This window comes from Astyanax mexicanus, chromosome 10, assembly GCF_023375975.1.
Source record: "Astyanax mexicanus isolate ESR-SI-001 chromosome 10, AstMex3_surface, whole genome shotgun sequence".
NCBI classification, from domain to species: Eukaryota; Metazoa; Chordata; class Actinopteri; order Characiformes; family Acestrorhamphidae; genus Astyanax; species Astyanax mexicanus.
In genome coordinates this window covers 8,250,585-8,266,646 of record NC_064417.1, presented here as the reverse complement: position 1 = coordinate 8,266,646, position 16,062 = coordinate 8,250,585, and the positions used below count along the sequence as shown (strand labels likewise).

Sequence of the window (16,062 nt, the reverse complement as noted above, 5' to 3'; positions counted from 1 at the left end):
ATGACCTTCTTGCACAGGCCAGAAAGAGACACAGACAAAAAGCTGAGAGTTGAAACAGTGTCAAACTGAAGGATAACATCATATAACATTAATGCCGTAGAAAACAAACAAAATTCAGTAACAGTTAAAAGTTTGGACACACCTTCTCATTCAATGTTTTGTTTTTATCACACTTTTTTGCTACATATACACTGTAATTTAATACTTAAGCTGACTGACCTCAGTTTGAATAGTTATTGTTTGATTAGGGTATACACACTATATACCCACTCTACCTCTTCAAAACACAACTCATCCTCTCAAACAAAACAAATCAAGTTATAAATTCTTGACAAGTTCAGCACAGCTGTTAACTGACTAAGTGACTCTACCTCATAAGGCTGACTGAAAAAAAAAAGATGAGCAAAACTGTCATCTAAGCAAGAGGTGCTAGTTTGAGGAATCTAAAATGTAAAACATATTCTGGTTTGTTTAACACTTTTTTGTTTACTTAATAATTACATATGTTTTTTTTTTCATGGTTTGGATGACTTTCGTATTAATCTACACTGCAGAAATGTTTAAAATTATGAAAAAACACTGAATTTCAGTTGTGTCCAAATTTTTGACTGGTACTGTACATACATAAAAACACAGAATTTAAAACAGCAATTTATTTAAATTATTTACATGTACATTAAAATTACTTTTTTGCATACTCTGTTTGATTATACATTTTCACCAGAGACATCTCTAAATCCCCAAATGCACAAACGTACAGAATGTGACTTTCAGTTACCTTGGGTCTAACTCATGAGCAGGCTCGAGGCCAGACTGGGGCAGGAACTTCTCCAGACAGTCATCAGGAAAAAGTTTGGACAGCTAAAGACACACACACACACACACACACACACACAAAAAATTACTATATGGACAAATGTATTGGGACATCTACTCATTTTTTCTGAAATCAAAGGCAGTAAATGCATTCTACTAGATATTGGATCATTACTGTGAGGAGTGGATTGCATTCAGCAACATTTAGCATTTTTAAGCCTCTCAAAGTAATTATTTTCACAGACATGTTTTAATTATAACTTCCATATGCCATGTTTTATCCCATTCATGATTTCTATCAACAACAATAACTATAAGACCCTCTCTAGTGACGGGATTACTTGTCCTAGAGTTTTTAATGAACTAGAAATATGGAAGTCAGAACTGGAAACTCTAAAACTCCTAAAATCATTCAGAATTATGAATGGGTGATAAAAAAACAAGAAAAATAATCTTGATATTCTTCAAATATATAAGCATTTCTTGATTAAAATGTTCAATACAAAACACCATATAAAGTGATGCACAAGCTATTGTTTCCTTTACATTTAATTGTTTTCTTCAAAAGTAAGCAGCCCACTTCAACCTTACAGTAGCTTTTATGTTAAACACGCAGTACAGGTTTACATGTAGTTCTGTCACTTACTAGTGTGGACACAGGGCATAGGACTCACAGCATGAAAGCAAAATAATACAAATGAAGTTATACTTTATATTGTGTATATGTTAGTGTATTTACAGTACCAGTCAAAAGGTTGGACACACTTTTTCGTTTTCATTTCTTTTCTTTTTTTTGTTTCTTAGATTGTAAATGAATACTGAAGTCATTCAGACTATGAAGGAACACATAATGAATCATGTAGTAACTTAAAATTGTTAAACAAACCAAAATACTCTGTGAAGCTTTTAGGTGCTCTTATTTGGGGAGCTGTTAACTTGTGGTTTCTGAGGCTGGAAACTCTGATAAACTTATCCTGTGTAACAGAGGTAACTCTTGATCTTCTTTTCCTGGGGTGTTCTTGATGAAAGCCAGTTGCATCTTAATGTCTTGAATGCTCTTTTTGACTGCACTTGAGGGTACTTTCAAAGTTCTTTAATTTCTTTGGATTGACTTAGCCTGATTTCTAAACGTATTTTTTTTTACTTAGTTGAGTAATATGGATTAGAACATTTCAACAAAACTGATGTAATTAAACTCTTGAAAGGCACAGCGGTTAACTGAAAGCCAGTCCAGGTGACTCTATCTCAAGTTGACTGAGGAGATTCCAAAATGTGTCTACTTTGAAGAACCTAAAATATAGAACATATTCTTGTTTTGGCCTTCATAGTTCGGATGAATTTAGTATGAATCTACAATGCAGAAAAAAATTATATATTTAAAAAACACTGACCACATTTAAGGTGTGTCCAAACTTTTAAAATGTCCTGTAATATATTTACATTATATATCCACACTTACCTGGGACACTAACTCTATCAGTTCTTGTGATGTCTTCCCAACAGTAGTCAGCGTGGAGTCGGACCAGAGAACCTGAAGAAATGAAAGGAAGAGAAAGGGAAAGGCACAACATATTCTAAATATATGGGTCACCCACAGGTGCTTGATTAAATAGTTCATGATAGATACTGATTAAAAAGCAGGTTACTAGGTTGTAACTCACCTCCAGAGTGTACTCTGCTGATGTGTCTGCTTTGTGTGTGACTCCCTTCAGTTCAATCCTCTCAACCCGAACTAAAACAAAAAACATATATGTTTATATATAAGAGGACATATGTTTATGACCTCAGAGGACGCTTGTACGATTCCATGTTCTAAAGTACACATATTGTTTGATGTTGTAATTCCCTCATGTTCTCACAAATGTGTCTGTGGTGAGTGCGTTCACTGCTGCTCTCACTGCGACCCTCAGCCTCTCTCTCTGTCTCTCTTACACACACACACACACACACACAAAGCTCATGACATATTATATGCAGCTAAACATTTAGTTCATTTAGTTTATTTCACCCCTCATCTCCCAGTCATATTCTGCAACTCATCAAATTACAATACCATCTTTTAAAAAGCATCAAAACTACCCTGAGATATTATAATACAGTACAAAAAGCTCTATCATGTACTTTGCATAATACTTTATTCATACACAGATCAAACATAGATCAGCCACAACATTAAAACCAGCTCTGTATATTCATTACACTGGTCAGCCAGAACATTATAATCACCAAGATGCATCAAAAATAATTTAATAATTGCATCGCAGACCTCTAAATCATAATCAAATTGTATCATAAGGTGACTAGAGATCCCCAGCCCCAGTTAACCTAGTTAGTCTTCAAAAAACAAAACAATCAGACACATATTGTGCAATAAGAAAACATCTTGAAGCATTGTCATATTTCTATCATATTGCTTATTACAATTTGGGCAAAGTCCCACACAGAGGATTTAAAAGGTATGTGCATAGACAGTTGCAAGTTTCAACCACTGACAAAGCTCTAATTTAAGATTCAAACAAACACACACACACTTGTATACACCACATATACACACACGCACAGACAAGCAAGCAGAAACACATCCGTAGCTGGTGCCATACACAGGCCAATGTGTTAAATATACCCTGCAGAGTCAGCACTTCCTGCAATATGTGTGTGTGTGTGTGTGTATTTGTGAGGAGAATCAGGCCTGAATGGATCTCTGTGTTTTCTGCGAGTCCTATCAGAGGATCAGAGAAAAGTAAACACAGTAAACCTCCCCCAACTCTTTCTCTCCCCACCATCCCTCTCTGATTCATGCTGAATTTTACCCTGTGAGATCTCATTTAATGAGGAAATAGCTAAGCTAAAAGGAGTGTTTAGGATGTTTAAGTCCAGGTAAAATCACATACTGTGGCCATAATCTTGACGCTGTACACAATTTAAAAAGGCACATGTTCAATGTTATGCTAAGTGTACGACCTTCAGAAAAAGTTGATGTAAACAATTTTTACCTGTAAAACTGTTAAAGCATCTGAATTAAATAAATTTGTAGGGAAAGTAAAAGCAAAAGGGGAGGTCAACACATTTGAACTCCTGTTCTTTAAAGTAAATAGTAAACATTATTTATGGAATAAAAAAATGGCACTGATAAAAAAAAACCCTTTTTTTGTAGTATCATGTAAGCACAGTAAAACAGAATTATGTGTCAGAATTATTATTTATTATAATCAACTGTGCAGTGCAGATGCAGCAGAAATAGATTACGTTAAACTGCTGGAGCATCAATTGAGCTCCTGGAACACGTTTTGTGTATAATACTGATGGAGCATTTATTTGCAGTTATTTTCTAATCCTGTCCATCATCTATTACTCACTTTCTCCCTATAACTTACATTGCATCAGAAAGATGTGAATATATATGTGAGTGTGTTTCAGGCACTCTGCTATGGAAAGCGAGTTTGGACTCATCTGGAATGTTCTGCAGAGCAGGAAGCCTCTTCCCAACAGAGTCAACGGCCTGCTCCGCCCTCAACACCCACTCAACCCATCATTATGCTCTGTGGGTTTAACTAATGTGCATATACTGTATATGTGTGTTTCTGAGTGTGTGTGTGTGTGTGTGTGTGTGGCTGGATGAAAATGAGAGGTCAGTGAGAGTGAAGCAGATGTATAATAAGATTCGTTTGTGAAGTGGCTGAGTGACAATAAGTGAAACAGAGAGAGAGGTAGAGAGAAAGAGGGAGAGAGCAGAGGGGGCTAAAAGAGTGTAGGAGTGAGTGGTAGAGGAGTGCATGTGCATAATTTCGGAAACCAGAGCCGGTATGAAGAGTACACACACACACAGGCACACACACCCTGACCTTTCACCAAGTCATCATCACACTCCTCAGCCCTCGCTCTTCGCTCAGGGGCATTATTTGTAGCCACCTGTCGTCCCGCCCACGCAGCGCTGAATCACCGTCCTGCGCAGGTGCTGCTGACCCCACCGCTCTCTCTCCTCTGTTTCTCCTCACCCAGACAAGAGCGAGTTTGCTTTTATTCCTGTTTCATTATTTTATTCTGGTCCAGCTTGTAACTGTGAGCCGTTTATACCTTGCATTAAACTGCATTTTATATTAAGATAGTGGGCCCAAGGTGCGTTGAGATGCTCATTGCAATCTTCCACTCTGCCAACAGTATATTTTCATGCCTCACACCTGCGTTGTTTAAATAGCAATGAAGCTTGTAAATATATCTACGCTGATGTGTGTGGTGGTCTCAAAATAATGTGTGTTCGGGTTAATTTTTGGCAACAGAAAACAGAGGGGCTCTACTGACTGAAATGAACCTAAACACACAACAGTAAGATGTTCACTGTTTTCTAGACAGTAAATTGTCAACAGGCACATACACAACAAGCGTAGCCCCTGCTTGTTACACAAACATTGACACACAGCAGTGTACAAACCCATAGCATGTGCCAGTTGGCAGCTATGCAAACTTTTATATCAATAATAAACAGAATTATTGAGTGACAGTTTTCTTTGCTGAGAAGATTTGGAAACCTCCAGGTAGCTGCACCCCTGAAATAGCAACGTGCCAAAGTCAGAGGGAATGGCAAGTGACACTCTGATTGGTTTAATTCATGTTATGCCCAAAACAAACCCACAAGTGTGTTTTGCACGAGTCGCACAAGTCGTACTTTTCCTGTCGTTACGATAGCAAAGACAGTGATGCCCTAAATCAAGCTGTGCGGTGTTCTGGTTAAACCTTTTTTTAACATCCTAAGTCCAGTGTTTTTTTTTAATGAAGTTTTGAGCTTTCTTAACAAAAAATCAATGTTAAAAAAATGACACTATGTGGACACTCCTAATGAATGCAGTTAAATATGAATGCACACATACAGCCACACCATGCAAAGTGTGGGCTAAATCTTTACACCCCTTTTTTAAAAAACAAAAACATTCCAATCTGATTCACAATGTCCCAATTTAATTTTTACTTCTGATGTGGTATTGATTAATTTAGAAATAGTTACACATACTTATAGTTACAAATACTGGTTTTGTTCAGATATAAGAGGTTTTCAGAGAACAAATTGTACAAGGAACACTCAACCTATCGTTATTAAAAATATTAGTGTTTACATGGAGCATTACCACCCCACCAGTTACATTAATGTTTTTTTTTTATTTAACAAGTCTATAACACAATAACAGTGCATATGTAACAATTTCAGTGTCAGAAAAGACCTTAAAAAAGGCTTTCTGTGTTGATTTTCTTTTACTTTGAATTTAACTTCTATCACATTTAAAGGAGAAATGAAAGTGTGAAAAGTCCACAGCAGGAAATGCATGAATATTATAGAGATATTTTCAGCAACACCTAGAATTCATGCATTTCCACAGAATGAACTAAATCTGTTCCCTATCCTACCCATTCATTTGTGCTCGTCAGTCGACACTGTGACTTCATTTCATGATACTGTGTCTTTTTTTAATAAACAATCTGTGCACTTTTAATGCTCTCAGTGTCTCGTTTTTAATGTGAGGGTGTTGTATCGATAAAGTGTAGAGCTACATCAAGCTTGTTAATGGTGTAAGAATAGCACGTTTGCATAGGCAGCCCACTGTAAGCCTGTTTGAAGCATCAGCAAAATTTTTTTTAAAAAAGCTGCATTTGCCCCAAAATACTTGGGACGACTTCAACAAAATAAGATTATGCTAACTAAATGCCAGTGAGACATAAATTTACTAAAATTGATTAATCTTGTTTAACAGGTCTAGCAGGCTTCAGTAACATTGACTGAGAGAAAAAAAACTAAACTTGAAGCTAACATCTGTAGCATCTGTAAACCTATGGCATATTTTGAAACTGCTGGATGAACACATTTAAAGATCCACTAGGTAGGATTGAGATTTTGTGCTAGTGGGCTCCCCCTATAGTAGTTCAGGCGGATTAGTTTCTCTTTCTAGTTTTCTGGCTTTCACAGACATATTCGGTCTCTTTCCAGCTTTTTCCAGCGTGTCTGTATGTTAGTTTGTAAAGAATGAACCAGTATTCCTTGTAGAACTGTTGGTTGGAACTAAAGGTTGGAAAGCAGGTCGCAGTTCTCGTGAGCGTTGGTCGCGGCCGCCTCGGAAAACTTACAGAGTCTGGTTTGAGCCCAGAAGAGCTCCGGCACAGACACGAGAGCACCGCTATTCCTCCTATTACACCTCAATGCAGCGCTGCAGTGAGTTTCAAGCTGTAATTTTACTTCTTTAAAAAGATCAAAAATCAAGGAAATCCTACCTAGTGCTGCTTTAAGGTGGAACAGTCAAACGGAAAAGGCTAACATGTTGATTTGAGAGAGGTCTTGTGAAGTTCCATACTGCAGTAACAGTGGAGTTCTGTTATAAGCCATTTATGTTAATCAAAGTACACTTAAACATGACTAAGCTTGTGCCTACGACCGCAGCACAACACTGACAATATCTCACACTTCAGCACTATGTATCATTACCATGCAAAATAAAACAAAATGACACCCAAATAAAACAGAAATGAAGCAAAGAAGGGTTACAGACACCACAGTGCACAGAGAAAGCCCTATCCGTTATTAACTATGTGGTAAGAACATGTTTTGCTAACGACGACTTAAACCTTTTTAACTACATCAGCAACCACACATATTCAGCCCTGACACAAATAAGTCAATTAAATCCATTATTCCAAAACAATCTCTGTGCCTTTAGTACACACACACACACACACTCATCTGAATGCCTTTAGGGCTGCAGCTGCTGCATACTTGATGGCAGGCCTGTTAATCCAGAGCATTCACCCTTCTTTTGGCTTCGGTTACTCAGCCAATACAGATTTCTTATGCACACATACACACACTCACAGAAACACACACGCATAGCCAGACACACATACACATATATAAGTTGAACTTCATTCATCCAATCATAATACCTAATATTCAAGACAAAAACTGTATGCTAGAGTGCCGATCAAAAGTTTGGACACATCTTATGTTCAGTGTTTTTTCATTATTTTAAAATGTTTTGCATAGTAGATTAATACTCAAGTCATCCCACTATGAAGAAAAATACATGGAATTGTTTAGTAAACAAAAAATGTTGAACAAACCAGAATAGTTTAATTATTATATATTCTTCAAAATACATACTTTTTGCTTAGATGACAGCTTTGCAAATTTTGGTATTTTGGAGTTGTGAAGAGGTAGAGTTGGTATACAGTGAATAGCCCAGTTTGAGTAATGTTCTAATTTATATTATGGTAACAACTACTCAACTAAGTAAAGAAAAAAACTTTAAGGATTTTAAATGTATCCACAAGTGCAGAAGAAAAGACCATCAAATTTTATGATGATCATCAGGGCTACCCTAGGAAAGGAAAAGCAAAAGTTACATCTGTTGCACAGGATACGTTTATTAGAGGTACCAGCCTCAGAAACCACAAGTTTACTACATGGTTCCTTATGTGTTTCTTTATAGTCTGGATGGCTTTTGTATTAATTTTCAAAAAACTTTGAATAAGAAGGTGTGTCCAAACTTTTGACTGGTACTGTATATGATTGCATACCAACACACACAAGACAACAACAGAGGAAGCATCTCTCTTTCCTTTCTCTCTCTCCGTCTCTCTCTCACACACACACACACACACACACACACACACACACACACACAGACAATACTGCATAATTCAAACGGTGTTCATACGGTGGCTGAATGAGCATAACACCACTGTCTGCCTGGATTTAGCAGAAAGAACATCAAAGGGTTCAGAAAAAGGACTATGTTATTATAGATGCATAATAAGAACTTTTTGAATAGCCTTTTGTAAAAAAACGCCTAACACATATTCAGTTTTATTACAGACCTGTTCTGACACACACACAGACACACACACACTATATGGACAAAAGTAAAGGGGAACCCGTTCTTTCATTGCTTCTTACGAAATTAAAAGCATAAAAAAAAAATTCTATCTTTGTTGGAATTTCTATTATCTATGTACAAATTTTTGTAGCAATGCTTGATCAGAAACAAGAGCAATAGTAAGGTGAATAACTTGGCCCAACTCATTCCAAACTCCCCAACTCATCCCAAAAGTACCAGATGGAGCAGCAGCATTCCAGAGTTCCACTGCTTTACAGCTCAGTGCTGGGGGCTTGATAATATAATAATATAACTCATGCATGACATTAGCCACTAGCTTATAGCCGCTCTAAATAAAAAAAATGAATAAAAAAGAACACACCTGTAGACAGAGAATAGGCAGGTCAAATACACTGAACTAAATAATACAGAGTCTTTCAGTTTGAAATATGGGCTTGTGATAAAGTTGGAATATCATTACTAAATGCTACGTAACAGAGGGGAAATCTGACTAGCGGAGAGTTACCAGCAGGACTGGGGGAACAGTAGCCAGCAAAAGTGTAATTTATCATGCATGCATGTAATGTAATAATATTTAGTATTTCACTAAAACTTAAATAGCCAATGATAAAAAAAATCAATAAAAAAATAATTACTAATCAGCATTAGAGATTAATTCCCAATCATTTATATAAGTTTCACTATAACAATAATAAACAATACTTGACTTTTTTTTTTTAAAGTTTTGTATTTAACTAGTTTTCTTCTTAAACGATAATAATTAGTTACTCTATATATTAATGGAAACATATATTATGGCATTTATTAAATCAAATATCAAACAGTGCACATATTTCTTAATCATTTATTAATGAGCATTTACATGTAAATAAAAGAATCAGATTAAAAATGCAATTCTATATTTATATTAGTGGTGTCAATTACTTAAAAAGTAATTCAAATAAAATAAAATAAATGCTGGTATTTCTCTGTATTGCTGGGAGGGGGCAGTAATTACAGTGTAGAATGGTTTGTGTCGGACAGACTAGAGCATTTTTACTGTATTATAATATCTCAGGAAAAAGCATGAGAGAGAAAGAGAGAGAGAGACAGAGCGAGAAAGAGGAAGAGAGTGAGAGAGCACCTATGAGACTTGCGTGAGACTTGTGGTGTGTCAACACTTTAAAGGAAAAATAAGTGTATAAATGATTTTTTAGAAGCAGTCAGGACTTTGGTTTCGGTGCGCTGTCTGCTACTGTGTCCGCCAGAGCGCTGTCGCATTTTTTTTTCCCACTCTGCTCGCTCTCCCCCTGTTTGGCACGTTTATGTGTGTTTCAAGCACCACAAGTTCATTTTGTACAGTGCCTTTTTGGTATCGAATTTCGATACCCAGCCCTAGTCAAAATTAGGGCTGTGTATCAAAGGCTGCACCACAGGGTCCTATAGTGCATTACTCCCCCCTCCCCAAAACACATTCTTCTAATAGCCATAATGATTATAATATTATATTTAAACGTTATTGTTAAAAAATTGCGATGCACTAGGCTCCCTGTTTTTTTTTATACACCTATTATACATTTAAGTAGTGGAAACGGTTGCCTGTTTCAGGTTCCTGGTGCTTGAACTCAAAGCACTGCAGTCATTCTGATAAAGGTGCAGTATCTTCTCTACATTCTGAAGTACTGACAATCTCACAGTGCCTTCTTCCTTTTTCTTTTATAGTACTTTTTCCATCGTATTTTATTTCTTGATGGACTAATGTTCAAATTGAAATACATCCAAGGTACAAATATGCCAAAATTTTATTTTAACCACAGCTCAGGATATGACTTCATCTATCTGAGTGAATGACTGCATGCTGTGTTGAGTGGAGCGATAGAATGACTAACCGATGATGACCTCAGACTGCTTCAGTACTCTTTACACACTCATAACTATAACATAAACTAAAACATCGCCCTGACACATATGCACATGCATGCATACACACATGCATGTTCCTGACTTGGCAATAACTGAGTATTTTTTTAAAAAGGTGACAATACAATACACAGCACATATGTGCTTATTGAAAATGAATGTATTTTAGCACAATACAAATATATTAAAGAAGCTTAGTTAGACGTTTGTCTCGAATTCTCTTGAATCTCTGCACGGATCATCTTCATACTAGGCTACATACGTCTGCTATGTTCTTGCTGGAGTGTGGGCGTTACATGTGCAGGTGTGATGGATCGTATAAACCAATAAGGGGTCAGAAAAGTATGTTTATACTTCTCATTCAATTACAATCAGATTCAATCTATTTGGATGGAGAGATTTATTTTTGAATGAAGAGAAGACAGAATAAAAACAAATTTAAATTAAATAGAAGTAATAAGGCTAGTTTTAAAATGTAAGGAGTAGTAGGAGTTCAGATAATGGTGTGAAAATGTAAGGACTAGAAGTAAAAACTTGTCAAAAAAAATAGTTACTTCAGTAACGTATTGACAACCAAAATTTCTATTTAAGTAAGGTAATTAAATATGTGTGCATAGTTAATTGACACCTTTGCCAATAATGTTTAAAAAAAGTATACAGTTCATCTTTATCATCATATTATCCACCTCTACCTTAGGAATATAATGTATTGCTATAGTCATAAAAATGCCTGCTCTTTATGTTTATAGACTGGGGTGTTAATATTGTGCAAGAACGTTGTGTCAGCATGGGCATGTCAGTGTGTGTACTTGTTGACAGACTGACGAGGCTCTGTGTAGAGAGGTGTCGTACTGATCAGAGGCATGTCTGTGGTCATGAGGTAATGCGTATCTGTAGAGATTAGCTTACAAGAAGAAAAAAGCCACCATCTACACTGCCTGTTTCCTGTCCAAACTCAAAACTAGCCTCTAGACTTCAGACTCTTTTATAAGAGCCAGTTCATATAAGGCACAGTTACTGTTCAGCTCATTTTACAGCAGAAGGGTCAAATTCCAGTACTGCAAGGTCATATAATACTGCACTTATGTATTTTTCTCACTTTTACACATGATTCAGCATGTTAGGTAATTATTATAAACACTGCACAAGATGAAGCAGACATTAGTTCTGGCAAATGACTCGAGATAGTAAATTAATTGTGTATGGCTGAGGGTTTACACTGCCTTACTAGAGTTACTGGTGTCACTCTTAAGTTATATGAAGAAAAATACATGTTTTCAACTGATATTTCACTGTAATTCTATAAAATGACAACATGAATGAGCAACCACTAGCCTCTGATGTTGCAGAAAGGCTAAGGAAAATGAAAAAGTCATACTGAAAACCCTTGACAGCTCCAAACACCACATCACCCAGTGTATAATGCAATATATAAAGCAGAAGGTGTTCAGAATAGAGGTGTGCCATATCATATCGGACACGATAATACTGATATGTTTTTTAAAACAATAAAAATATACAAATTTCCTTAATGTTTACTGCAAATATTTGATGGTGATTCTTGTATAATTTCTATATTTGCAATTTCTATATTATATTCGATATATATATATATTTTTTTTTTCTATATTAGGCAATTTGATAACTGCATTAGTCACTACTGAAAATAAAAATAATCATACTGTACCACCTCCAACCAACCCACTTTTCACCTCACATCCAAAATAAGGCAGAAAAGGCTTGGTGGAATGTGGCGTCTGATCAGTGTTGATGGGGCAGTAGTGGAAACTGTTGCCTGTTTCTGGTTCCTGGTGCTTCAGTTCAGAAACTGTGTTAGACTCAAAACACAGCAGTCATTCTGAGAAAGGTGCAGTAGTATCTGAGTATTCTGACGTGTTCTCAATCCTACAGTGTCTTCTTCCACAGTGTCTTTTTCTTTCACAGAGCTTTTTCATAGCATTTTATTTCTTGGTGGACTAATGTTTAAACTCTTTACCAAATAAAAACTAACATACATCCTGATACAGATACATCGAAGGTACATGCTAACCCAAGATTTAAAACGTGTACAAAAATGCTAACTGTCTATTCATAAAATATTTTAGACACAGCTCAGCATATGACTTCATCCATCTGAGTGAATAACTGCATTCTGTGTTTTGAGTAGAACGGTAGAATGACTAACTGATGGTGACCTCATATACACATAATCTTAAGCCCTGACAAATACACACGCAAACACACACACACACATTAGTAGTATCCCTATAACTTAATTTTATAATTGTATCTTCTTAATTTGGCAATAACCAAGTACATTTATTAATGGGACAATACTTACACATTCAAATCGAATTTATACAGGTTTCTCAAGTTTTTTACACATGCACGCACGCAAGCACGCACACACACACACACACTCACACACACACATACACACACACACACACTTACTTTACTTAAAGACACTGTCCTTGGTTAAACATATACCATGATTATATAGAGTGTATAGTTCAACGCACTGTAGGACTGGTCCAACAGCAAAAAGTGTTAAATCATTAGATATTTCTGAATTAAAGTAAGGATTACGGAACAATCAAATAAGCAGAAAAAATATGACAATGTATAAATGTAGAAAAGTGACAGTGACATTTTATTTATAATAATAATAATAATAATAATAATAGTAATACATGATTATATAATAGATATGTAATTAATCCAACTACACTGTTTGAACAACAAAGTACAATTAACACAAACTAATAGCTGTATAAAGGATCACAAGTCAGATTACAGTTTTTGAGTCACAGATCAGATGAAAACATGGTCTGTTGTTTCCATTTGTGTAAGTGACTTTTATTTTGACAGACAGTTTTTCTATTTGTATTGGTGACTTTAATTTTGAAAGTGTGTGTTTGTGTGAATTACATTATATAGCATGTCTCCGAGTGAACACAATTCTTTACACTCTGCAACCAACACACACTGCTGAGAAGCAGCTTTGGAGGTATTTACAGTGCTAATCCACATCCACACAGGCACACACACATACACACACACTCACACACACTCTCTCTCTCTGGAACTGTGGAAGGAGTCCCCAGAGGAACCCCATGCGGAAATGGGGATAACATGGGAACTCCACCCTGACAGAGACTAGACCTCAGTGTATAGAGGCAAATTTGCAGTAATAGCAGAGTCATTCTAAAATGTACTTTCTTCAAGATTTCTTATTTCTACACTAAACAGACACTAGAGCAATGTTTCTGCAGATGTGTTGCCATTGAACATGTATTGTTATTTGGTTCTTGTGGCACAATGCTTACAAACAATTACATTTTTATCCACATATTCCTTGCTTATGAAATTCAGCTGCTCAGTCTGTGTTTTTACTGCAGCTCTGTAGGAAATTATCACTGTAAAAACTAATAACATCGGTTTTCCACACAGTAATGGTTAAACTATGGTAATTAATATGCAGTTCACATTAGCCTGCCCAGTTGGAACTTGGGCCGTGTTGGTCCGAGAATTCCCACCACTTTCCTTGGGCCCTGTCAGTTCAGGCTCAGGAAAATGATCTGCCAGGTAGGCTTATGTTTTTAAATGCTATTTTAAATTTTATATAAATCTATGGTGTGATAATCACAATATAGCAAAATAACAAATTACACTGTGGTCGTAAAATAGTTATAGAATTTTGGCCTGCACATTGCACACACGCAAGCTCCTCCACTTGTCCAAAGCTGCACCGAGGTCAAAGTAAAAGCTTCGCATGTTGATCAATTAGTGCGCTGCTCAATTAGTGCGCGAGGGTGTGGACGTAGCAGCCAGGCAAAACAAAGAAAACTTTGGGGGCAAAAAACAGGAGGTACAGGCACCTACAACTCAGAATTGTAGTTTCATTTTCACGCTCTACTTACTGAAAAAATGTTGGGATTAGCCTGGCCTCAGGCTCATATTAAAAGTTTATGGGGTGGGTGGATTTTTTGGGCACGATCTAAGCTCTAGTTTATGTCCATCCCAAACCACTGGGGAACATGTTTTCAGCCATGCCTATGTAGCATCACTACTAACCAGTAAATCAGTCTAAAACATTGTTCTTGATTCACATTTTGTTTAAAATAGAGTGAGAGTTTGTAGTTAATTCCAATCTGAGTGTTTTAATACAATTTTTTTGTATTTTATTCTTTATATATATATATATATATATATATATATATATATATATATATATATATATATATATATATATATATATATATATATAAATCTATGGAGATTGTTAAGAGCACCAAGTTCCTTGGTGTCCACTTAGCAGATAACCTCACCTGGACCCTGAACACCAGCTCTACAGCCAAGAAAGCCCAGCAGCGTCTCTACTTCCTCCGGAAGCTGAGAAAGGCCCGTCTCCCTCCACCCATCCTCACACTCTTCTATAGAGGGACCATTGAGAGCATCTTGAGCAGCTGCATCACTGCCTGGTTTGGGACCTGCACCGTCTCTGACCGCAAGACCCTCCAGCGTATTGTGAGGACAGCTGAGAGGATCATCGGCGTCTCTCTCCCCTCCATCACGGACATTTACACCACCCGCAGCATCCGCAAAGCAACCAGCATTGTGAATGACCCCACTCATCCCTCACACTAACTATTCTCCCTCCTGCCTTCGGGAAGAAGGTACCGCAGCATCCGGTCCAGCACGACCAGATTCTGCAACAGCTTCTACCCCCAAGCCATCAGACTCCTTAACTGCAGAGACTGAACTGATGGTTTTTCTGTACATGCACACACACTCTTACCCCACTTACCCCAGAAAATGGAAAGCACTAAAAACCCTACTACCTCACTGGACTCTATTGCACACTGTGTAATAGAGTAATTACTACCTCACCTGGTCTTTTTTGCACACTGCAAAATTTACACACTGTCTTGTTATTTATTATTCTTTGTCTGTATTGTGTTGTATTGTCTGTCTGCACTTTTGTACTGTTGCACTATTGTTCTGTCTACACTGTGTTTATTTGCACCATGGTCCTTGGAGGAACGTTGTTTCGTTTCACTGTGTACTCTGTATATAGCTGAAATGACAATAAAAAACACTTTGACTTTGACTATATATATATATATATATATATATATATATATATATATATATATATATATATATATATATTGCTGGAAACAAAAGTCTTGTTCGTTGTGCAAAAAGCAGATGTCTGTAGAGTCTCATTTGCCATTGTACATGTGTAAAAGTAAATAAGCATGGTATTGAGCGAATACACAATACCAGTATCTGTATTTATGCATCTCTATTTAAAACACACCAGTAAAATTTTATTCAAATGAAGATTAATGAACCATCATAAACATTGTAACCATGTGTTTATATGCTAAGACACAGTATACTGCTTTTAGTAACCTAGGTGTTGTCTTGGTTGCTTTTACAGCGATTTGAAAAATTTATTCCAATA

At 36.5% G+C, this 16,062-nt stretch overlaps 1 protein-coding gene across 1 annotated transcript in view; it reads right to left on the bottom strand.

Moving 5' to 3' along the window:
• Positions 1-16,062, bottom strand: part of zcchc14 (zinc finger, CCHC domain containing 14) — a 39,138-nt gene that overhangs the window by 13,843 nt on the left and 9,233 nt on the right. The window contains exons 3-5 of the mRNA XM_022683522.2: positions 2,478-2,548; positions 2,276-2,347; positions 779-861 (exon numbers count right to left, since the gene is read on the bottom strand). Of these exons, the coding sequence (XP_022539243.2) occupies positions 779-861; positions 2,276-2,347; positions 2,478-2,548 (226 nt within the window). The remainder of the gene's footprint in view (positions 1-778; positions 862-2,275; positions 2,348-2,477; positions 2,549-16,062) is intronic.